Genomic DNA, 27,095 nt, shown 5'->3' with positions numbered 1-27,095 from the left:
GGGAAGAGTCCAAGACAGAGATATTTGATATTTAAGTATGACAAGACAAAACTTTTCTAGAAGTGTAGAAAGTGTGGTACTAATCCAAGTCAAGATAAAACGCTGAATCACATGTACACAGGCATGACTATAGTTCCCCTTAGAATAAAACTCAAAGAATTATTTCTTATTCCTATTTGTGTAAAGGAGAGTATTCCAATTAATTTCAGAGGAGCCAGGATTCACTGTCAAATGGAACCAGAGATTTCCAATCTGGGGACATACAATATTCTGTCATATTCACAAAGATATTTTGTTTTAAATTGGCAGATATGTAGCCCATAATTATTAAATTTATCTAGGGCAAGGAACTAGTAGACGGATCCAGATGATGGGAATTGTTCAGCACTTGCTTTTTGAAGGACTGCTTTAGGGAAAATAATCACAATAATTTATCATTTTTGGACTGCAGAATGTTTCATTTCATAGTAAGTATAACACAGTATTACTCAGGTGTTATCATCTCAAATTCCACTGCAATTTTTAGAATGTGTCCTTTTCAACCTGAAGGCATAACAAAATGAAATTGGAAGAGGAGAAGGGTTCATATCTAGAAAGACACAAGAGATTTGAAAAACAGAAAAAATTAACAAATTAATTGTTAACAGAAAAAATTAACAAATTAATGTTAACTTCTCAAATCTCAATGAAAAAGAAACCTATTCATCTTCAAAGGCATCATTATTTAATTTTAACATAAGCTGCCTTCTTTTCCCAGATCAAGACCATACTGTTAGAAACTGGCAGAATTAGTAACAACAACTAATCATTCATAGTCAAGAATAGATTCTTCACTTTTAACAGAAATGTACTGACTTAATTGAAGAACTTTGAAAAAGATGGAAAAGAAAGTATGATAAAGATCATTACTAGAGCAAAGCTGATGGGTGAAATCCCTCCTGCACTCACATAAAAGGCAAGAATTGCACATTTTCACTGAACAGGTTAAATATAAATCTCCAGTTTTATCCTATCCAGAAGATATGAAATCAGGTGAACACTTCCACCTATTAGCATGGTCTTGATTTACCTGAAAGAGTTCTGTTGATCTGTCCAAACTAAAACTTGCAAGTTTAATTTTGCAAAATTAATGGCATTAAGAGGAGATGTCCTTTGATAATAGCTGCAAAATGAATAGTGCTTAATGAAATTCTAGTCAGTGTCTTTATTAACCAAGTATTTCTAGGAACAAGTTTTTATAAATTGAATAACAACAAATAGGAAGTATTAGTACTTTTTTTTTATAGCTTTGCTTCATTTCAGGTGTTACAGCATCCCAGCCAAGACTACACTCAAATTCAAATATTGTATCTATTTATTCATTCTATTCCAGGAAAAATGACATAATTGCACCATTGTAATAAGCTACATGAATAAAGATGGGAACCAAGCTATAATTATCAACAAGCAAATGCTTTCTAAATTTATCCTATAGGAATATATATGTTTGAAGTAATGATATGCTAATGAAACCTATTTAGAATCCACCATATCCTTATGAATAACCCTTACTTATGCATATTAACAGCAGTAAGAGAAACTGCTAGAGGGTAAGCATCCTAAATCTCTGTCACCCACAGGAGTGTCAGCAACATCTGTGGATATCCGAAGATTAGAAGGGGTTAGAAATAATTAGCACTTTGCAATCCTGGCATCTGCACTGTTCAACTTCTCCTCAGGCTTTTGGTTAGTACCTTGACTTTATGTCAGTGTCTGTCTGCATGCCTGCCTGCCTTCCTCTCAGACATTACAGTTTGTGGATGAGGTAGAAATGGTATTTTATCTTCCCAATTTCTGGCATTGAGGGGAAGCATCATCAGGCACAGGAACTACTTGCAAAAAATATTGCTATTAGCTCATAAGTTTAAATAAACATCTGCTTCCTCCCTTTTTCATGCAGTTTCCAAAATCCTTGCCTCTCATCTTTGCTGAGCAAAATCAAGTGAACCTTGATTTGTAGTGTAGTTCACAGGTGGTTTTGCCTAGATTGCACTGACCAGCCTTGCAAAGCTCTACAATTTTAAGAGAATAAAGGAACTTCTATGTTATGAAGCCAATGTGAATAATTTGCATCTTTCTCATGTATCGCCTTCAGTGCACATCCAACATAAAACGAGAGCCAGGTAGCAAAATAAGTTAGCAAGTTTTAACAAATATTTTAACAAAATTCAGACTAATTGTGTTTTTCACCAGTTGTGCATGGAAATTATCACCAGCTGTGCTTTAAAACTGTTAACAAAACCAAACAGTTTTTGTGTGCTCACATGAGACAACACGAGGCCTGCAATGAGAAGACTGAACTGCGATGTGCTGTGTGCTGAACTCTAAATGTCCACCTTCTATTTTTATTATTAACATAGAATCCTATCAGCATAACTAATGACATTTTTGTATTTTTGCAAGTTGCTAAATATTCATGCTATACTGACTTGAAAGAAGAAGGCTTTCTGGCAACCTAAGATAACTGGGGATGAAATCAGAGGAATACAGTGGGGAGAGACAGAATAAGAAATAATAAAACCCAACCAAACAAACACACAAAAAACCCACCAAAAAACAAACCCCAAGGCTTTAATTTGAATTTATTTTGCTAAACAAAATCCTCTGATAATTTTTGTCAACATAAAATTATACTGATTCAATGAACATCTGTATCAGGCAGAACACAAAGACCAGCCATAGCCACCATAATGCTATTTTCAGGAACATGCAATTAAATTAGAAACCCCCCACTGTACTGCTTTGTCTTTTTCTATGCATTCATGCATCTTACTTAGTGGTTGTTGTTTGATTTGTTTTGTTTTGTTGTTTTTTTTCTTTGTTCTGTAGATGTTATCACAGGAAGTTCTCTAGTGCACTAAGAGCCAGAACAGACTGGACACCCTGACAGGTAATAGGTTTTAAAGACCCATAAAATAATTGGAAGAGTAAAAAACTGCTCTGTCACTGACAGGCTCCGGTGATTTCACTTTCCAGCCCTCTCTGAGCCTCTTCCTTCATAGTGCAATATCATCAATGCAAACTGTGCCTTGTTTTTGATAAGCAAGCGGTCAGGCCCTCAAACACTAAATTGGTAATTAAAACCACGAGTAGATAGTAGGGAGATGGAAATAGCTCAATATAACCTTTAAGGTTCTGTAACCCTGGGTCAGCTTTGTGTTTGGGCATTGGTCCAAAAAGATCTATACATCTCATATTCATCTCTTTCCCTGACCCTCTCCTGGCCCCCCTTACTTCTCCCCTCCTTCTTTTGCCACTCCTCCTGCTCAAGCAGCCAAAATTTATGACAGGGAACACACTGGCCTCATATCACAAAATACCTTCCCATTCCGGTAGACGTTGTTCTGCTTTAAACCTAAAACTTCCCTGCAGCTGCTTAATGCAAGGTGTTTGCACAGGGGAAGAGCCTGGCTGAAGAAGAGCTAGGATGGAACAGTAGAAGTTTTATTGTACAACGCTACTCACCCTAAACTGACCTTGAGTATTTTCCAAGTCTGGCAATTTGTGTCAGACTGCACTCACTTTGGCAAGGTAATTGGAAGGCAGCTTTATCTTAGGAATCATTTAGAGTTTCAGCTAGGTAACTTTAGCTAAAAGGGCACTTGAAGTTGCCCTTTATCAGTAGATACTGTTGTGTTATCTAATTCAGTATGTGTTTGTGGAAGAAATGGGTTTTAATGCGTTTGATTCACTTTAAATGAACTTTACTGATAGATAATTTTATTTTGCGGAAATTGCTCCATTGCTTTGGTATTAACAAGGTAAAATCAGACACTAGAACACTGACTAAATTCCTGGTAAAATGGTGTACTTAATAAAAAGATAAGAGGAAGAAAATACATTCCTGCTAGTGCAAAGGATGAGGATCTGCTTACCAGCACAGTCACCACACGCAGAACCACTCCTCGCATGTTATTCTCCAACTTTCTGTCTGTTAGTGACCCATTCAGACCAGTGATGGGATTCCAGCAGCCAAGCTGAAAGAAAACAGAAATCATTCTGTCATTGCCCATTAAAGTTTGCCAGTCATTCTTTTTACGTGGCTTTAAGCAGGAATGCATGAAATAAACAGAACACCTCCTGGAATCAAGAGGAGAGAAAGTCAGGCTTGTGCAGATTCATCTTTAAATTGCAAATTAAGCAATTAGGGATATCAGTTTGTGCTTTTTTAAATACTAATGGGCAGCGGATGACAGCATCCAGGGTTTCGGGGTATATGTATTGCATTAGAAAAGCTCACGGAGAACTTCTATATTAACGAAAAACATTTTAAAAGTAGTATGGCTGTAACAATAATTCCACCTTTCACTAATACACTAATTGGAGAAATAATAGCTACCATAATTTTAGCACACTGTCTCCTTAGTCCATGTTTCCTAGCAGAACTCTTTTGAAAGGAATTACACTAGTTTTAATTAAATCTTATACTACTCATTGATAATGAAACAGCAGTGATTTCTAGCCAGGTTAAAAATCATATTTCAGGTTGATTGAGGAAAAGACCATTGGAAAGGCACATAGCAATATTGAGAAAGGACTGCAACAGATAATACAGAAGAAGGAGTTCAGTTATGGGATACTTTGCATTGGTGCTACTGTATTTCTTGGACTTCTGTGGATAGAAGCTTTTTCTCAGGGATCTCTGTAGGACTAACTGCCTTTCAATATGAATTTAGTTGATACTGACCTGTAATTTAGCTTGTCTGAAAATATAACTTGCTTACATTTTTACATGATGGTAGATGCTTGGAAAAACAAACAAACCAATCACTTGTCCTTTAGCACCACATACAAACACTGCTGGTTTCAGTTTTGTAATTCATTACCACATTCATCTGGCCTGTACAATTACCAGTATTAAAAGCAAAACTCAATAGAAGGAAAATGACGGACTTTGGAGCAAGGTCTCAATGACGTCATGTAAACTGATTACCCATGTAAACCTGTTATACAGTCAGAGGAAGACACCTGCAGGTTCCAGTGCTTGCTCTGAATTACCTCCTGTGTGGTCTGTGCATGAAATCTATGGAGAGATGCTCATCTTCTGACTTGGGCAGCTGACTTAAGCCTTTAAACCCAAGCAGTTTTCATGTCCATACTTAAAGGCACAAAATATTTACCAAGATTAATACCAAGATTAACATGAGCAGGTTACTGCTTTGCCCAGTGGCCTTTAGTAAGACTAGTCTTTCAGATAATTCAACCCTATAACCTGCAAGAAATATAAACTATAAAACATCTAAAACATTACTGTACTTTAATGCACAAGCACTGAAACGGCAGGGTGCCTTAATCAGCTGAAGGGGTCTGTGAAAGAACAGTAGTACCTTTCCTTACCATGACCGAACAAAAATTTACAGAAAGCATTATTATTCCTTCATGGGAAAGGCATTTGTATATGTGTTTCATAGATCCTTTGAAGTGAGACAAAAACCAAGCAACAAACTCCAAGTACACACATAACAATTTAAGAAGTGGACCATCTGAAATACTTGTTTTCTTCATTACACCCACCAGGCTATCTTAGAGTAATTTCTAAATTATTTCATTTCAATATATTAATATCAATTATTTGAAGATTTCTCCTTAAGAAATGGGTGCCTCAAAAAGGAAAAAACCCAAACCTTTCTGTGATGATAAAGGTTAAGTTTGATGATCTTAAAATTTTTTTTCCAACCTAAATGATTCTATGTTTCTCAACAGAAGATGGCCTTTAACCAATGTTATAATTTCTCTCTGACATTTTCAGAAGTACTCAGAGCTGTCCTAATTCTCGCCACTCTGAAGGTAAGGTTATACTATTTTTCGGGAATGAGCAAGGGTAATGCTGAGCTTAGTTTTAATATCAAGTAATAACTAAATCAAGGATGTACTGGATTCAGAATTGCAGCAGAAATCACTGGAAGTAGCAATAGGATACAAGGAAGAGCTAAAGTATAAGGCATCATATTCGTCTCTTGCAATTACTCATCTTTCCAATAGCTATTTCTAAACAAAACATAAACATTCACTGCTTAGTTTCCTCATTTCATGTCCCCATCTGATCACAAAGACCCACATCAGTTTATAGTAGCCATATCTGCTTCTTCTATACCTCCAGAGTATGTCTAGATGTTCACAGCAGTATGGACAGACTGCTGACAGGTTCCATGTCCTCATCACTCCTGTAGGCAAAGCCCTCCACACTCTGAGATGAACAACAAAATTGCTGAAGTTTGTTACCTGTAATAATGCAGTGAAACACAGTGCATGTATTTGAAGTGTGTTGCACCGGACACTGATTGTGATAAAACATTGCCATCCAATAAAGGAAATCACTTGATAGCCTACCTTTTCTGTACTAAAAAATATTAAAAACGGCACTAAGTTCAGAACAAAGTGCATTGAATTTACTCAGTGACTGTCATTCTTAGTCACAGAAAGAAACTAATTAGAACTCAGATCCAAACTCAGATCCAATTAGCATATCCAAATGTGTTGGAAGCATCATTACCACAGAAACTGTACGGCTTTTGCCAAATTTAAAACCTTAGAAAGTTACTGAAAAGCCTTTGTATCCTTTGGAGGTTAAAGTCCATTTCTAATTATGTACATTAATGTGTACATATTTGTATAACTAACTTTTTAGCCCAACACAATCTATCTTTTTAAGGAAAAAAGAAACAAATCCAACATAACTGATTCCTGGAAATTTAGCATAGCGCCAATTTTCCTTTAAAAAGGCACATTTTATTTTTAATTATTGCTCCTTTAATTTTCAATTCAATTGTTCCTTTATACAGCACAATCATGGCAAAGACAAATGTGCAGTGCCTTGCCAATAAAGTTGACATTGATTTTGAGTAGAGCTGCTTACTATTATGAGGTGAAAAAAATCAGCATTTATTGATGACAATTTAAGCTTGTCATTGCAGCAAGAAACAAATGTAACTATTGCTGAAACAGCAAGATGGGGGTGATATGGAGCTCTACCTCTCGCTTAAACCACTTCTACAAAACACTGGCTACTTCTGCATTTACTTCCTTTTTCTTTTGTTCCTTCTCTGATAGTTGAAATGAGAGAATAGATCAGTCAATGACAGAATCTCACATTAATTCTGCTAGATTTGTGTAGAACAATATGGGTGATGGGAACTCTCTACTTAGCACAGTACTTGCCATCTTCATACCACATGAATTTTGTCAGTTATAGTGCTTTTTACATCCATTGCAACTTCTTTTATTTATTCTGATGACAGCATTCACTCTGCTACATTCAGGTATAAAATGATGAAGGTGAAAAAGTTGTCAACGTTCTGCTTCCTTGGATATCCCATTTACAATCTTTTTCTGTTCATTTCACCTCCCAGCTTGTTATCCTTTCCACCATCATTATTAGAGTGGGGTTTGCTCGTTTTGCTGGCAGAGCCAAAAGTTGGCCTTCTGTTTTCATTAGAAGTTTTTGCCTATATGAACTATGCATTATGGAAGGTCTGCAATTTGTATACCAATATTAAAATAGGCAAAATCTGGTTTATGTACATCTGCAATTTCCAGACATTGATTTATAAGGAACTTAGAACAGCAAAATCTGTAACACCTGTACGATAGAGCTTACAGTTAGATTTTCTACCATGAAATCAGTGAACTCTGATGAGTATGTGACAGCTTTCGCTTCTTTTCTAGCAGAATGCAATGCAGATTAAAACTGTCAATTGATCAGTAAAAATATATTGGCTTGGTGTGATCACAGTTAAGAACAATCACAGTAAACAAGTAAAACCAGAATACTGATAATGAATGCATTACTTAAGTGCTTCTCACTAGAGAATGTTACTTCAATTAATATAGAAAAGGTACCGGAAGCGGTTCATTCAGCACCACAATGCAACCACCTCTGAACTCAGACTGCGTCACAGCAACACTACAAAACAGTCAAAGAGACATTTTAGGGAAGCTGCAAAGGAAATCTGAAAGATAAAGCACCATTATATCTGCAACTGGAATTGATCAGGACACCAGGATCACTATCACTCATCTTTCTTGGTTTTACTGCAAAAAGCCTGACGAAACATTTTGAGTGGAAATGCCCACCAAAGCGCACTGTTGAGGAACTGCTCCATTAGCAGTTCATAAGACAGTCACAGAAATACCAGCCCCTTCCCCTGTAGTACCCATATCTTCTTCAGAAACTCCCTTCACAGTTTTCACTCAGGTCCAACCTGCTTTAGGAACTGACTTTTTCTAAGATATGTCTTCACCAGAAGAAACACATTAATAATGCCCTTTTCCATTCCAAAGCATAATAAATCTGCACAACTGGAAAAGACACCATGATGCTGTCATGAAACATCACTCAGATAGGAAATTCTAACTTCCAGGTGTTAGTTTAAAAGTGTCGTGGTTTAAGCCCCGGCTGTAAATTAGAACCACGCAGTCTACTACCCTCCCCACTCCCCAGAGGGATGGGGAGGAGAATCGAAAGAATGTAACTCCCACGGGTTGAGATAAAAACAGTCCAGTAACTAAGGTATAACACAAATCACTACTGCTGCCACCAATAATAATAATGATAAGAGAAATAACAAGGGAAGAGAATACGATACCGCCCGCCGGAAAAGAGAGCCCGACAGAAAAAGGACGTGCCCTTCTGGGTAGCTCACAGTTACATCCCCTGGCATGACATGCTGTCGTGGTTTAAGCCCAGGCCGTAAATCAGAACCACGAAGTCCACTTCCCCCCCCACCTTTCTTCCCTCCGCTTCTGGAGGGACGGGGAGGAGAATCAAAAGAATGCAGCTCCCATGGGTTGAGATAAGAACAGTTTAATAACTAAGGTATAACACAAATCACTACTGCTACCACTAATAGTAATAATGATAAAGGAAATAACAAGGAAGAGAATACAACCGCTCACCAACCGGTACCTCACCCCCACCCCGCAGTGATCCCGCCTTTCCAGAAACTCTCCGTTCTACCTCCTGGGCATGACGTGCTGTGGTATGGAATACCTCTTTGGCTAGTTTGGGTCAGGTGTCCTGTCCCTGCTTCCTCCCGGCTTCTCCTCCTCCCTGGCAGAGCATGAGACTCACAAAGTCCTTGGTCAGGATAAACATTCTGACCAGCAACTGAAAACATCAGCTTTATCAGTATTATTCCCAGGCCGAAAGTCAAAACCACAGCGCTGCACCAGCTACTAAGAAGAAGAAAAACTGACTGCTGCTGCTGAACCCAGGACACGTGCTGTGGTATGGAATACCTCTTTGGCTAGCCTGGGTCAGGTGTCCTGTCCCTGCTTCCTCCCGGCCCCCCCTCCTCCCTGGCAGAGCATGAGACTCACAAAGTCCTTGCTCAGGGTAAACATCGGTGTTATCAGCTCCGTTCCCAGGCTGAAAGTCAAAAACACAGTGCTGCAACAGCTACTAAGAAGGAGAAAAACTGACTGCTACTGCTGAACCCAGGACAGCTGTGAAGACTCAAAATGGGATAAACAACAAAAAATAATGAAGAAAAAGGCTTTGGGTTTTTTTTTGTTTATGTGTGTATTAAGCATTACAAAATTTGCTAGGACAACAGTTTAGGCAAAATTCAAGCAGGACATCACAGAAACAGCTTTGCACACAGTATTCCTGGTGGTCTCATCAGTTATTGTCCAACAATATGCCCAATCAGAGACTAATCCTACAGATTAATCTCACAGAAGGAATGCCAGAAAAGGTATGTTTTGGTTCTCATTCTGATACTGTCAGTTACGTAAAATTTAGTCAATCACTCTGTCACCTGGTTAGAGTCCTTTCAGTTTAGCTCCTGAATCATTACCCAATAGTTGGTTAAACAACCCTGCAAAAATCCTAATCCTAACAGACAGGGGTTAATTGAGGGCCTTTGTACTCCTGGGCTTGGTTAAAGAAACAAGGATCAGTTATGTTCTTCACAGCAGCTTCCTAAGATGACTGGCTATCAGGAAAGCTTTCTGTGCTTAACTTCTCCCTTCACTGAAGCCTAGGTAATAGTCAGTAAGTAATAAGTTGTTAAAATCAATAGAAAATACTGTGTTCAACAAATTGAATAATGTATAGCAGCACTTGTTTCTCCTACATTCTGTGCTGAAACCTATAGAGTTCTGTGCATTCAGTTAATTATTTTGTACAGTATATTTTATTGCTTTAATTTGTCTCTGGGCTAGAAGCAATGACCTACTCCTGCACTCAATCTGTTGTCTTCAAGTTATGTTACAAGAATGTGAATACCGAAGTGTAGATTTATATCCTGTGACTTAAGGATTATAATTGCAGCAGTCAAGGTGGTTTGTTTGTTTTAGTAACTGATCATAGACACAAGTGCAACTGACCCATGTGAGAATTTCTTTCCTAAAAGCCAAAGCACATAGCAGAATAATGCTGCACACAGTTAATAGAGTGTTTTGCTTTGGGGACTGCCCAAATTTCCTTTTCTTACTGAATTGAAATAAAGAAGCTAATGGAAAGTTACCTGCTGGTAACCTGCTGTTTGTTTGCCTACCAGCTTTTGACTCAACATTTTCTCTAGGACTCATGCACCCAGATTGGTGCCAGAAGCTATAATTGGATGTTTTAGACCACTGACGAATGTTAAATGTACGGGCAAAAAGCGTAGACTGCATAGCTGTTCTCACACTGTGTGCTCTGCTCATGAAGCTCATGCTTAGAAGCTTCCAGACAAAATCTAATGGTATGACTTCTGGAAAATATAGTAAATCATCACATCTCAAAGATAATGAGCCATCTACCCAAGCCAGTGGTGTCATTCTAATGGTCCCTTATTTTTTTCCCCTCTTCATCTCTAGCTTACTTTCTCTATTACTACTTTCCCTTTCATTTGAAATTTGGTGGTTTTAATCTATTATTTCCCACTCTCAAGTGTCTTCTCTTTTATCATTAGAAAACACCCTTTTTTCCTTCATTAGTCCTCTCTGTGAACTCAATATTCCCTGCAGTTCCCTAACCTGTAGTCATCCTGCTCTTTCCTATATTGCAATGCTTTTTGCCATTTCTCTGTGTAATTTCAGCATACTTTCTTTCCTTTTTGCTTTTCTTTCCCTTGATCTTCCCCCTGTTGTTTCCCATCCCTTTTTCCTGTCTTACCTTTTTTTGTTTTGTTTAGTTTGTATTGGTAAAGGGACCTCACTTTTCACTTCATCTACCTTTGACTCATCTTTCAAATCACTTTGAGTCCTTTCTCTTTAGCCTTTGGATCTCCTTTTCTCTCAGGCAGTCCTCTTAGGAAACTTCCCCTCAACTCCTCTCTCTCTTGTTATGAGGGAGACGGGACTTAACAAAATGCATTACTATATAGACCTGCTTCTCTTGCTTTCACCTTTCAAAATTCTTTTTCACTCCCATCCCCTGAAATCATTATGAAACTCCAAGGACCCAGACAAGGATAATAATGAGCAAGATAATGATCTCTTTCCCACTGTCTCCGTATTTCAGTTAATGTCAAATACTCTGAAAATCCTGTTCTTTGATGCAATGCAGACATCACACCTTTGCCATTCAGTCACTTCAGTGTGGACTGCTGTGCAGGAAAAGCTCCACTGGAAATCCCAGTGGTTCTTGGGATTGCGCAGCAGCAAGCATTCACAGGGAAAGTATTCATCCTTCTTCATTTGTGCTGTACCACAACCACAGAGCACAGAGAAAACACATGCATGCAGGCTACCGGCACCTGCTGGCATTGCTGGAATGCCAAAATGACCTTTGTGAGAAGGCAGCTTTTGTTCTCCTTTTGCTGATATTTGAGGCAAAAGTGCAAGATCTGACAATAGCATCTTATTAGTGGCTTGGAATTCTGGTCAACATCTATAGAGATGCCAGTAACCACTTGAGACGAGAAACACGTTTGCTTTTCAGAATTAATTAACTGATTTGACTTGGGTACATCTTACCCAGCATACATTGTGAATGACAGGAAGTTGGGAAGAGAAAAAAAAGCTTCACTGAAGACAGATAGTAGTCATTAAGTCTGACATCTACTTTTATATGATTTTTTTAACAGCGTTATTTTACTTTCTAGAGTCCACATTATCATCTTGTTATAGTTAATAAGATGACATAACTAAGTTAACTTAAAATGACATAAATAGACTCTTTCTCCTCCAAAAAAAAAGAGAAAGCAATAATCTTTCCCCAAAGCACATGTTCACCCTCTTTCTTTTCTCTTTAGGAGGTGAACCCTCCTTTAAACTATCAGAGTTCTTCATACTGCCAGAGTAAAACTCATGAATATCACTTTCATTTTACACTGAAAGCTTGCTCACTGATGTCTGAATTATTTCATGGAAATTGAAAATACGAAGTTCAGGTTTGTGTACAGTTTAAATACAGACCCTTTGATTTTTAATTGCTAATTTGTCTCTTTTCTCATTAAGCATGTTAAATGTTCTAAAAGGATGTCTTTTATCTCAATTATGTAAGGTCTAAAAAAAGAATTTAAAGATCAGGATTTATAATTGAACTTGGCCCTTTTCGTGCTGGGACACTACTGCATATTTATGAAATCAAAGAGAAAAAAGATTCGAAGTTTACTTTGAATACTCCAGTTCCTATAAGATCACAACATACGAGATTTGTGTATCATAGTAAAACCTTTGATTGATTCTGACCAGAAACAAACAATGAAAAATGTTGTTTTCCATTGGGTTGAGTGAAGCTCCCTCTCTATAGGTAGCAAGAAAATATGCACTGCACATTTCATTTTTTCATCAGTTCCCTGGGAGTATACGAACATCCTTCAACAGACTTCCAGCTTTTGCTTCAGCTTAGTAAGGTGCTTTTGGGGGATTTGATTTTTCAGAAAGGTTTTGACAAAATGGAATACCCACCAAAACCATTTGTGCTGCTGCAGGGCTCAAAAATTCTGGGGGCAGCATTGCAGAAATAAATCAAAATTGTCATAGCATAGAACAAACCCAGCACCATTTCACTTGGAGAGAAGTGAGTTTATGAAGTAGGATTCTGAACAAACCCAGTCCAATAAACCACATATGTGAATCCTTCAGAGTAGAGTAAATTGTCTTATGTTGAACACCCTGCTTCTGCAGCTGACCACTGCCAGTGTTGAGCTACTTGGGTACCTCCACGCTGGACTTCATTCAGCTCTGTGAACAGGCACGCTAAGAAGCATCTTGGCTTTTTTTCTGCAATGAAAACCTCCCCTTGAATATAACCACAAAATTAGCAGTCCAGGAGTCAGTCCTGCAAGCACAATGTTATGAAATATATTTTTTTCAGATACAACATATGGGAATCTCCTTTTTTTTTTTGGCAGGCTAAAGGATTTTAAATGAAGCAATACTCCACCACTACTCAACTCAAAAGCATATGTATTTATTTATTTAGCTACTTAATGTTCTTTGAACAGTACTGTTGCTGTGATTTTCCTTACGTATGAAAAACAAGAACTGCATTCACAGGACCTGGGTAAAGGTTGTGAAAAGTTCCCAGGATCTACATAGTATGGAAATACATGTTCTGAAAGCCTTTTGAAAGAGGACACCCTCATTTTTAAATATATACTTACACTTAGCATATTTGGCATTCCTACATAATTCTTAACTTCAGCATGAAACACAGAAGAAGAAACAGACAGAAAAAGACATCCCTGCCTTACTCAAGGCACTGATGTACTGGCATGAAAACACTCCTTTCAAATCCCAGATACAAAGTCAAAGGCATGAGTGATAAGATACTATTTTTATCCCAAAGAATGTGGGTGCCTGTCTTCTCAGATATATTCACCCTCTCATCACCAACATGAGAAGCAAAGGAATTAGTATGCAGGTAGAGTGAGAACATGCACCACTGCTCAGTACAGACGATATACCAGTCTTGAAGCATATTTGTACCTGTCTAGAAGCTACACAACATCAAAGTAGTTTACACTCTCTGTCGTTCAGCACAGGTGAATTTGCCAGCTCCTTCTTAAATATGTTACGAAGGAAGAAAGATCTGACGAGAGCATCTTCTATTCATACATGCTAGTGCAACATGGTTCCCCAGCACAGGGGCTATAAAACACCTGCTCACAAAGCATCATCACCACCACCACCACCAAAATCTTAACTCCCACCCCAAAATAATGCTGGTGGAGCATGAGAAATTCACATGAAGGGCCAATTTAACTGATTTCCTTTTTATATATGCATATGTGAAAAGACTCCTGCAAGTGCTTAAAGAATGGGGACTTTTGGCAAATGGAATACATTATTACTCGAATATTGCTTTCAAGTTTCTCACTACAAAGAAGCTAACATGACAATGCAGCGAGTGTAGCATTAGATAATAAACTGCTTTCTGTTGATTCTCCAGGTTCCTGTAACACTTAAATGGGAAATACAGAGATTGAAACAAACTTTGCTTACACATGGATCAATACTCCATTCCTAAAATCCAGGATTTATTGTCAGTGTTGGCAGAAAATAAAAGAGGCTTGCTAAGCTTGATATGTCACAGGCTTACTATCTTGATATTGCCTAGTAAACCAAAGCAGCATTTTGTCACTGATATGTTAGAAAATATTATTTCAGTAGAACCCATATGGTGTACATACATCACAAGGTGTATGGCTAGAGTGTCACCAGTTTTCAGTGTATTATGGACCAGATACTGCAAGTGATTTACTGGATCACATATTTTTGAGTTTGATAAAGGAAATAAGGCTGTGGGGCGTTTTTTCCACTTCCTCAGCATAGAGCAGCTTTCTTAGGCATAAGAACTGACAGTGAAGAAATAAAAAAAAATTTAGAACAGCAGTGACCAAGCAGAGTGTCCGTACCAAGCAACAGCTGAGAAGAAGCAACAACTTCTACTGAAAGCTGGTTTTGGACCATGAAGCTTGCGGCAACAGAGAACAGAAAGGTCAAGAGTGAATCTGAAGAGATGGTTGTGACCAATAACATGGATTACAAAACAGGGAACTGCAATGAGAACAAACGTATTCACCTAGAGTCCTAAAGGTCAGCACAGGGGCCAGGAGTGCCAAGCTCTGGGAAAACTCTGAAGAACTAGATCATGGTCTGGTTCATGCCAGGGGCCCCTCCTTCCACAAGGTCCAGGTCCTTCCCTCCACAGGGTCCAGGTCCTTCCCTCCATAGGGTCCAGATAATCCTTTCTAAGATTTTTGCTTCCAGATGATCTAGCTTTAGGTCCAAAACACAGGCTTCTTTAGCATCAATAAACTGTTACTGAAATTATTTCTGTGCTAGAGGCCCTGACAGAACTACTATGTTAACAACCAAATGTTATACTGATAATGATCAAAAGCAATTTCCTCTCTACCTCCTAGCACTATAAACTCACCTTCAGTACAGACAACACACATTCAGCTTCTTTTTTTCTATATAGCACAGGACATCTGCTACATCAGACCTGTGCTTCTGTGGCCTTCTGATGATGCCCCCACTGACACTTTAGAGGCGTCATCATCTGATCACCAGGAAAAGTGTAATTCTGATTGCACAGTGTCTTTTGCTGGGGGTGATGCTGTATAGTAATCACAGCTGAGAGCCAGACTGTACAAAACCTGTTTAAAATGTTTATGTTACACTTGTGTGCATTACACAACATACATGGTTTAAGGCAAGTGTGAAAACCACTGTATTTACTACTCATCAGTGCTCAACAGGAGAGTATCTAAACCCCAGCAGGATTTGTTAGTAGCGAGTTCAAAGAAGCCACATACAGGAGTGGGTGATTTTGCATTAGAGAAACAGAGGCATGAGTGAGCATAAATTTCATATGCTTAAATAAGGGTGGGAGAAAAGGTTGTTTATTAAAAACTGGCTCACCTAAGTAGTATAACATTTTGTAAAAAAAGAGGAACATTTCTATATGCCTATTATTTACTAATGAAAATTCTAAAAGCACCACAATAAAATAACATTACAGAGGCAGACTATGACTCTGTGATGTATAACCCATCAGTATCTCCAGATCTGCACTAAGCAAACCCTGAGGTGCCTGCAACAAAAGCAACTTTAATATGGTGAGTATCTAAAACTGAACAGCCAGGAGAAAAAGTTACCACAGGATTCTTTTTTGTGCTTTAAATATAATCCACAAACACTGAAACATTTGTTTTCTTACTTTTCCATATTTTGGAGGACATATTCATTGCCATTTAGTATTTAAGCACATGAATGTTACTGGTTTCTCTGGGAATTAGCTGTCTATGACAATTTATGGCTGGGCTGGATGTTCATAAATTTCTTTTCCTACATAAACGATTCTATGATTCTAAAAAAAACTACTCTAATAATTAGACACAAAGTTTCCACGGAAAAATGCTACTAAAACCCCTCATATCTCTCCTGCTTTACCATCAATTGGACAAAACTGGAGGCTAAAGAATTTTGGGAATGAAAAAGCTGAGTTTTGCCTACCAAGGCAAAATATTTTTAGTAGATTGCTTTGGAGAGCAGAATGGCTGACAGCGGGAGTTGTTTTACAAACTCATTGCTCCATACATTTGCTCTTATTATGGTAAACAAGCTTGTGAGAACATCATAAACATTTAAATGGCAAATGATATGTAGTAGAATACCTGAAGGCTTAAATAACGAATCCTTGTGGAAAATAGTAAACCATTAGTTTAAAAGATGAATTGACAATTCTAATAAGCCCTTTCTAGAACAGCTGAATCAGTAAAACACATTTTTATTGCAAATGAAAATCACTCTTTTAATAACACTGGAATTTGCCACAAAAGTCAATTAGCAATATATCTCAGTAACTAAAACTACAGAAACACATTATAAATCTATCTTGCAAATGATGGGAATTATATTTGCTAGTGCACTACATTCCCACAATAGATCCTGTTTAGCATACACAATGCTGAGATTGTGTAAAGAAACAAAGAACCTTAAACCACTGAGATTTTTCTTAGTTTAATATTGCAAAAATCCTTCTAAGAACTTATTGGAGCATACATGGCTATAATTATTTAACCAGGTAAGAAGTTATACTGTGCTCATCACTACAGTGTTTATAGGATTTAATTTTAAGGAATAATATGAATTTTAAAATCATCTTTGTGTTTGAAAAGGGCTACTACTTTTAAGAAGGGAAAAATATGTAAAGACTAGATTAAGAAATCAGTTATATTAAAGATTATATTAACAAATCGAATTGGGCTCAAATTACCTTCTTGAGCACATTACAGCTATTGTGCTTGCCCTGATTGCTTGCACTGCTTCCCATTTTCAACAGCATCCACTTGGTATGACTGTAAACAATCTGAGGTGGGAACTACATTACTGTATGCATTAGTTACTTACGTCATGGAGCTTTTACTATAATCATAATTATCATTAAAGTTACAGCCAAAATCAAGTATTTTGTCCCATTTCCCCTCGAGTTTCAGTTATACCTTGTTTATGGTGCCTGCCTTATAGTGACCAGGCTGTTTCTTCCTTATAACCAGTTACGGAGGGGTTGGGAATGTCTGTGAAATATCTTTCTGTATGATCTACCCGTGAATATGCCAGAAGGACAGCCTTTATGTTATGCTGATGAAAGTACGTAAATATCTCTCCCAAGAGAAAAGAGAAATTTCTTCAGTTGGAAAGGTGACTTAAAAATAATAATATCCCTCCAGTTGTTAGACACAGCCCAGGAATAGAATCCTGGACTTCTGTTTCTCAACAGCTTGTGGGTACCACTGCATTATCTTCCAATGCACACTTGAAGCTTTTCAATGGGGACACTAATTATCTTCCAATCAGTAGGACCTAAGGTTAACAGCCACACTTAGAGAAGGTGTAAATATCTCCAGGACTAAGAGTGGTTGCTTGAAAGAGCACTCTTTCAAGTGTCTAGTGTCTGGACTACTCTCATCTGTGTTCATCTCCATTATAGTCATGACAGAGAAGTTCATTGGCTTACATAAACTTAGAAAGAAGAAATTATTACTATGAGTTCATATTTTAACACAAACTTACTCTATTTATTATAGTTTGGGGTATTTTTCTTTTCATAGAATCATATATTCATATCACGGTCTTTTAAAATTTTGCTGTCAGACTAACCTCCATCAGTGCAATCCCTTTAAACCCACTACATCAGGCTGACTAAAAAAAAAAGTCAAAAGAGCCTATTACCTGGTGTGGCATCTATCCATTGTTTAAAGCAGAGAGGAAGCTATAAGTCTGTCAGCATTAGTTCTGATTTAAACACTTCACTCTGGACACTTTTCATTAACTGTCTTGACATAGCTATATATTATTCATTTAACCTGCACTTCATTGCACTCCTAATATGCAATCATGTTTTGCAAATGTGAACCTGAATAAAAGGCATTTGAGGCTAGAGTCCTGGTTGGTGTAAGTCAGAGTATTTTAGTAAAAATAAGCCTCATTAGTCTAGCTGAGCATCCAACCCTAGCTCTACACCTGCAAGTGTAACTATATTTCTTCCTAGAATACGTCCTGAATATGTTTCCATTTTTAGTACAACACCTGGGATTTATGCTCAGCTCACTTTTCATTACATTAAAACACTCATTAAAATGAGAATTTGTACTGTTATAGGAAAGGTAAAATGCCTCTCTGCAAGATGCGCTAAAACTAAGTAAATACTTCATCTATTTTTCATACACAAATTTATTCCTGGAATAATACCCCTTAATAGCTCCTGTTATGGAGATTACAGGCAGTTTCTCCAGAGCATCCAGAAAGCTATGTTTGTTTATTTGGCTGGACAAATTGCACTTACAGAACATCTCTGTCTTGTGACTGGACTATCAGGTTTCTGGCATGAACATCTGCATTTATCAATTTAATTCTTACCGCCTTTAGAACCTATGAAAATATAGACCACAGACTTTCTAAAGTAAGCATTAACAGTAATTTAGTTAAGCATTACACAGCACATGATAGTCCTACTCTCAGTAACTGTCATTCTGAGTTTTTAGCAAATTTTAAAACCTTGAGCAATCAAAACTAAGTCCTTAGGCAAACAAGCAGTGGTTAAGTCCAAACCCCTGGCACCCAAACCAGTCTGTCTAGTTGTTTTGCCTTTTTTTTTTTTTTTTTTAAGACAGATTTGAAAACTCAGAGTACTATTAATAATATATTAAACTGCAATTATTCACTAATGTCCTTCTCCCCAGCTAACAGAATTCATAATTATTTCACTTCAGTAGCTAAGAGAATTTCCTTAATATTTCTGTGCAGTTACTTCTTATTTGCTATTTCCCTGATGAAAACAAGGTATAAGCCACTCCACCAAGTCTATTGCTACCTTTAATGCACTGGCATATTCTATTTCTGTCTCCAGATAGCTATCAGGGTTGTCTCCCTTTTGGAAAAAATCTCTAATCAGCCCATTCTATATCTGTGGTAATTATCACTATGCTCAGAATAACGATATTGAACAGATAACACATACACATTATTTTGAATTATGTAGGCTTCTGTCTCCTTGCTTCTATAGAAGTGTCATTGTAGCTGTGCTGGCGTAATTCTGTGAACAAGCTAGGCTTGTAGAGAGAAATAATATCTTTTATTAGACCAAGAGATATAGTCAGGGGAGAGAACAAGCTTTGGGCTTAGAAAACTAATGAAAGTCCTCTGAGACAAAAAAGCTTTCTTGTTTTCTCTCCAACTGTATTATTTGGTCTTATAAAAGATATAACCTTTTCCAACTGTCCCTACAGACAGCTCCCTATAACCTGACTGTCTTTGGTTATAATAGATTACTTATGATGGAGACAGGTCAAAAAGGAGTTGTAGAACAAAATAAAGTAAACCAAAAGGCCAAAAACACAGTTAGGGAAGGTAAAATCATGGCCTAGATAAAGAGCAACTCCTTACACAATATAGCCTGCCTGACAATTCTGAAGATGACCTCTTCAACCTCAACATCAAGATAGGATTACTTGCCAAGATTACTAAACTCTAGACCAAAACACAATGATCAGTTTTTTTGGACGGAGAGTACAGCTTAGTTGCTTATTAGCCCACTGTCATCTATCTGCAGGTGAAGTGATGTGCATCTAGGAGATTTAAGGATATGTAGTCACTGAAAGAAGGCCTCCCCATGATCATTCATTGTTTATAACTATTGGAGGAGTGGGTTACAGGGAAGATGGAGCCAGACTGTTTGGCGGTGGTACACAAAGGAAGAATGAAAACACAAAAACAACAGTCACAGGTTGCAGCAAAAGCGATTCCTTGCAGCTAGAGTGACCAAACACTGGGAACAAGGTGCCAAAGGGGTTTTGTTAAAAGAAACAGCTTTTGTGTCGCTGAAAACTATGATTTTCCCAAGAAAGGAAAATCATTGTAGATGTCATTACTCAAAGGCCATATAGTCACCATGGTTAACGCACCTAAGAATCAGAGGAAGAAGGGAAGGACATGATTCAGGTTTCCAGTCAGACAGCAGTGAGATGCCAGGCATAATTTACCAGGGAAGTGAAAGACAGCCCTTTCCATCTAAAGGTGATTCTCTCTGGGGATCAAAGCAGGAGATCCTGTCCACATGCTTCATAGGCAGTTGATGTGAAGGAAAGCAAACTTCTGTAAGTAGAGTGAATTAAAATGGTGTATTTTTTAAAGCCCGTCCTTCATCCAAGCAATTTCTATCTGTATTTTCCATCCAAAGAATCCTCTTTCCTTATATGACTGATTCTTCAAATTCCAGTTTATTGATCAATCAAGTCTGCTTTTTACAGTAGACAACTGCTCCTTTAGTTATCTGCAAATTTTAGCAATGGTGGCTGTGTAGTTTCTTGAAGAAGGTACATAAAAATATTTAAAAAGAAAATAAGCCATTTTTCATGCATATAAATAGACCTCAGAACTAACAGCAGCTGCAATACAGAATCACAGCATAAATTGATGTATTACATGATAGGTATAATAGATGGAAGCTTAAGCAATAATTATTAAGGTCACCCTATGATTTCAACTATAAAGCATCCTTTTATCATTTGTTTAATACTGGCAATTTGAACTACATAGGATGGTTTTCTATAACAGATGTCAGTTACGGGAAAAATAACTGTTGTAACTCTTACATACATATAATTTGAAATACAAAGGCTTGTGGTCAAATAAATTGATCGGTTTTTAATTTCTGAGTAGTACTCAACCTTGGAAATGCTTTAAATAGCAGGTACTGTTTCAGCATAACTTCTACCAACTTCCTCTCCCCCACTATTTTTCTACTTGTTTCACACTTTCTAGATGGAAAAGTTCCAGGTTTTGTCTTTGGTTGACCTTTTTTTTTTTTTTTCTTTTTTTTTTAAACTAGGGCAAAATTTTTCCAACTCTGCAAAAGGAAGATTGCAGAAAAAAAAAGTATTCTCAAAATTAAAAAAAACCCACCCAACAACTAAAGGTGTCATAACCTACTTTTAATGCTGTTTGTGACAGAAAGTTCAGTTCAGCAAGGAAACAGTCTGTGAAAAGTTTGCTTATGCTAGCTAAAGCATTTTTGAGCTAGGCAAATACGTTCACTTTCAAACTGTCCTAAAAAGAATCATCTTGGAAAAAATCTACTTTGGGCAAATTTTAAAATCCTGATGATATGCCTTTCTTGACAGAATGGGATAGAAGTCTTAATTTGTAGCTCAGAACACTAGAATTAGAACTTTAGACTGTAGCAGGCTTTTTAGAGATTGTTTTGAATTACACCAGAAAAGGCACTTTTTAAAGTATTAGCACTAGCATTGAAAACCTGAAATTTCTCTGGATTTCATGAAGCTGCTTCTGACAGATTAGATAATGGCTTCCTACTAATCAGTCATTAAAATCCAAAATAACCAAAACCTACAACACCCGTATAAAATATATGGGTTTGGTTTCTTCTGTTTCTTCTTTGATGAAATAATTCTTTGAGCATCAGGAATGGCTGTTTGCTCTTTAAAGCAAAGAGCTCTTTTTTTCTTTTTGTTTAGTATAGCACAGGGTTCACAAGTAAGATACCTAAGGAAGAATAACTCTCTGAACAGAATAAACCTGTCTTTTCAAAGGTAGGCTTGACTCAGTGATTTGTAATTTCTCGAGGCATCAGGCTGACTATTTTATTTCAGTTCAAACTCTCCCATTTTGAAATCAATCATAGGTGCATAGCATAATTTGAACTAACACCTTAAAAAACACCACCACACTCTTCCTTAAATGTAGCAGAACAAAAGAAAAAGCTTAAGAAATAGCATCTTTTCTATCCTTTAGCTAGTACAGAAATCACATTAAAGAAGAATTTTGCAAATAAGTAAATCTTTCACTCAAGTCCTAAATCAAAGACCCAAGAAACTGATGAAAATGTGCTGACTTCAGTCATCTCCAGGTAACAGTGCTCCAGCTTAGATGCTCAGCCCTATTTTTATTTTGCTATTCTTATGGAATGTGTCTGAAAAAGTCACTGTGAGTAAATTGTCTCATGGAATGAACTGCCCCAGTTCCTGGTGATTGGTTCATAGCTTTTAGGTATTGACAGAATTAATAAAAAAAAAAAGAATATGGCAAAGCCTCAGACCATCACTCAGCATTACGCTTTTTGACTGAATGTCTGAAACTCTTTATTGGATCATCTATTAGGAAAGGACTCTGTGGTGCAACTACTTAGCAGAGAATTCCTAGCTAAAGAGGGAAGACGAGCTACAATAGATGACTTCAAAACATCCCCACACATCCCCAATTCTGGGCTCTGCCATGGGCATGGCAACACCACCAGCATTTCTAGCAGCCCACGTAGGCTACAAAACTAAATGAAATCAAAATAATATCTTCAAATATTAATTTTGGAGTCATATATTGTTTTTAATCCCTGCATCTCTTAGTCCCAGCATTCTGAGACAAAACAGATAGAAAACCTTTCAGAATACTGTTAGAATTTAGGAAATAAGTTAACAAGCAAAGAGAGTGAAATTTTATAGGAAGTAATGGGTGTGCAGTGGGACCACAGAGGGTGGGATTAGCTGGAATACAGAAAAGCTCTCTCCTGAATTTTTCTATTAACAAATTTGTAAACCCTCTCATTATTACAGCACAAGACCTGCAATTCTAAAATCTAGAGTTCAATATCAGGCTTCTGGGATTTGCTTTTGTTCTTATGCCAAGCAGATGCATTTGCTATTCACTTTCTCTGCAACACTGAAGCAGCACAACAGCAGAAAATTCCAGAAAGCCAGATGACAGAAAAGAGATTGTTGCAGCTGCCGAAATTTACATAATCCCAGTTCATCTGCAAGGGTCAAGAACGCACAGAGGAAAATAAATCCCAAAACCAACTCTTTTGACTCAAAGCCAGGTTGCACGACATGTAAATTAGCTAGTTCTCAGATACCTCTTCTTAAAGCTTATTGCTGCCATATCAGGTATCTCCTTAAGGTTTATGGATAATGCAATTTACTTTTTTTTTTCTTTGCTTCTTTCCAATGACACAAACCCAGCAAAGCTCATAAGCACAAGAAAACTGCACTTACAAAGCATAAATTGAGTTAGGATTTTTCCTGTAGTGCAGCTCCTGTTACCTTCCTCCAAAATATAGCTAAGATGAACATGAAGCCTCTTCTGTAGCACAGAAGATTCTGCACTTGCTATGCCTATAGTCCCAAATGGGATATGTGGGAGAAACTTAGGGTAATGAAGAGCTTCCCACTGTCTCATATCCAATATCTTGTCCAAATGAGTAGAATCAGGCATAAAGGTGCATTATTGCAAAAGAGGAAAACGCAAAAAAAAAATCCTCAAGAAAAGACACAAAAATAGACAAGGGCCCTGGCCAATCAGCTCTGGATCCAATAAATTCAATGAAAATTCAGTATATTTTCATAAATCTTCATTATCTCCTTTGATCACAATCTGCCTTTTTATGACCCATTCTAAATCTTAAAGGGTAGGTTATCATCAATGCCACATTAAAGAATCACTGCTCCCTTTCCACCTCACACTCCTACTTTTGCAACCGTAGGAATACAGTAAACCTCCAAAAATGCATACTGTCAAAGGTAAAATGCTGACAGCTGTAATAAGAATAAATTTCCCTTCATCTGGAATATGCTTTTTAAACCATATATTTCATAATATAGGAATTACATTTCATAAGAGGAATATAAGTGCTGAATTTCTTCCTTGATGCAGTGTTCATATATAACAGCAGCAATTCAAATAGCCATGGTCAATGCTGGCGAGAACTGCAGTACAACGTAGGCAAAGTTCCAACAATTCTTCCATATGGCTTTTATCACTCCAAGTGATAAAACACCATTCAGTAAGAACATGTTGGTAGTGATAAGATTCAAAAGAAAAGAGAAAAGACAGAAAAAAAAACCAGTACTTTTGAAAAATTCTTCTCTTAATGCTTTCCAACATACAAGGATCTCATAGCCAAATATAAACTGAGTGATCCCTACTGACTGCAGCCATTACCAACTATTACATCATCTTGGTCTGCATTCAAGTCATATGTAGGGTTTCCAACAATTTGAGTGGGCATTGAGCTTAGTCCCTGAGTTCTTATTCTCTAGGTCAGGATACATTAGCTACCCTACCTTGATAAGGAGTATAGTTTCATAAATGCCCATCATAATTTAGAAGAAATAAACTTCAATGAATACCAAAGTGATACAAGTACTTGGTTAGATAACTACAGGCGTAAGATTAAACTGGGACAGTTCAGAATGAGACTCCAGAACCCATTTTTGAACCAAAATTTTAATTTTCCACCTTTTTTGAAGTTTGCAACACTCCAGCACTCCCTCCGGCACAAAATCAGCCCTGAGCTGATTGCCTAGAGTCTTGCGCACTCATTTGCTTTGCATATACATTAACAAATGTTATATTGAACTCACTACCTTCCAGTACAAACTGTCTCCTATCAAGATGACTCAAGAAAACATTCATACAAATTCTATTTACGTTTACTGTATATAGCACTCATGACAACACCAAACATACTATTTCATGATATTTTGGTTTCAAACCTGTGGCTCTCAAAACTGCATGGCTTATCATGTGCTGACAGGCAGCTGATGCTATGGAAAACATAAGTCAAATGCCAGATTACTTTCAAGAGAGGCTGAAAACTGGTAGATAACACAGATAGAATTCCATTAACACAGTATGTGAGCTGGCCTACGGAATTAATGCAAGAATAGATTTCTCCACTTTATAAATTCAGTTCCCACTGCTATAAATGAGAACAGTGCATTTAATTTTCTTTGCACTATGTCAATAATCTGATATCACAAACATGACTAAGTTAAATGCTTGCTACCCTCAATGCTGATTTATCAAATACACAAAAACATATCTGTAATATGAGACTAGCTTAAGTGCTATGTTAAATAATGCAATGATATTTTGAAAGGGTAAATCAAACAGGAATTGTGAAAGGAATTTCAGTTCACTAACACAAACTGAAATAGCATGTAAATGTGCTTAACTTATGAATTCCTGAGCTATACAAGCTGATGTCTGTTAGATCTGTACTTTAAAATAAATGTCATAAATTCCTGTGGAGACCAAGGAGATCTGTGAAAGTTTTCAGAGACAGTTCTGATTTTGGCAAGAAATCAGATACCTCGCTTTGCAAGATTATGGTCTACCATCATAAATGAAATCTCAAGTGGTAAGCATTCTTAGTCATAATGACCCAATATGAAATATTTCATTTACATACTGAATTACCTCGGATACTTCTATGTGATCATCAAAGATTATTAATCATATCAAGGTGATTAATTTTAACGTGAAACCCAATAAATCTTCAGAATTTTAGATAGTGACACAGTGATATTGACTAAACTCTGTCCTACACATCCTAAAAATAATAATATTGATGAAGAAAAATTCAGTGATCAATATGCATAAGACTGAAGAAATTCATGACCCAGCACCAAGTGAGCAGCCATGCAAGAAATTTGATACCACAAATACCAAGGAAGTGTAGAATCAAAGAACTGAAACCTAAGTAAAACCGAAGGTGGCTTTACTTCCCCAAAAGAAAAAAAAAATCAGTTTTCTTGGTACGGACACACTAAATCATTCAAGCAAGACCTCATGCTCTATCTTGACTATATTTCTGAGACACAACTAATTTGTGTGATTAGACTCAACAGTCTTACTTCAAAGCTTGATGTAAAAAGCAATGAGGATGCACTGGGCTTATTTCTCCCTTTTTGGAGCTTCTTAAAGCAGAGAAAAGTATTATTGGTATGAAACATTTCTCTATTTCTCATTATTAGAAGTAATTAATAATAGTTCTTTTCATGTAAATTACTACCTTTGCTATTCATTATGTGGTGGCATTATGATTATTGCTGTTGTGTTTAGATACCTAATGAGTACTAATATTATCATTATAATGATGACTGGGAGAAGAACTAAAGCTCCCAACTGGTGAATTAAAATACAAGAAGGAGCAACCTCTGTTCGTCAATAGTTTTGAGATGTCACTGCCAATCAATTGGTGGCTTATAGTTCAGCATCTGCTGCAAATATTTTCATTTTCCTTTTTCACTCAAGCTCAGCTGCAGCTCAGTTACACCATATGTGAATTTTTAGATTTTTCTAATTCACATTCAAGAAATATTTTATTTATAAAATTAAAATGATTAAGACTCTCTCCAATTTCACAAGGGTTATTTAGGGATGACAGTCAGTCACTAGTGGCTTGGACCAGATTGGAATCAGTGACATAAATAAGGGATATTCTGTAATTTGTTATCATTTCCTGAGCCAAGCACAATGATGTTTTACATGTTCATATCAAGGAAAAGCATGTAATTTGATCAAGCTGCAAGTGCAAACTTCTTGTCAGAGCCTGAGGGAAAGCAATGACAATAATAAAATGGATAGGCAGCCCGTCAAGAGAACTGAAAGTATTTTCACCTGCACACTTTTAAAGCAAATCCTGTAGTGGAGGGGCTAAAATGTTGCTTACAACAGTGCCTGCAGCTATCCTGGAGGTGAAGGATTAGTTTATGAACTGTGGACATGCTATTATTAAATGAATTCAGATAAGAATTAAATTCATTCATTTACTTAACTCTATTGTTGGCAGTGGAGCAAATCCTCAGTGATGTAAA

The 27,095-nt window shown here is 37.1% G+C and overlaps 1 protein-coding gene across 2 annotated transcripts in view; it reads right to left on the bottom strand.

Moving 5' to 3' along the window:
• GRID2 (glutamate ionotropic receptor delta type subunit 2) overlaps positions 1-27,095 on the bottom strand; it is a gene marked incomplete at its 5' end in the record, with an annotated part of 729,364 nt that overhangs the window by 153,841 nt on the left and 548,428 nt on the right. For both annotated transcript variants that reach the window (XM_080624929.1, XM_080624930.1), the window contains one exon: positions 3,915-4,016. In XM_080624929.1, the coding sequence (XP_080481055.1) occupies positions 3,915-4,016 (102 nt within the window). The remainder of the gene's footprint in view (positions 1-3,914; positions 4,017-27,095) is intronic.

Source organism: Psittacula echo (genome assembly GCF_963264785.1).
Source record: "Psittacula echo genome assembly, chromosome: 1".
Taxonomy (NCBI): Eukaryota; Metazoa; Chordata; class Aves; order Psittaciformes; family Psittacidae; genus Psittacula; species Psittacula echo.
Note: the sequence above shows the minus strand (reverse complement) of the source record. Positions and strands in the feature narration are given on the sequence as shown.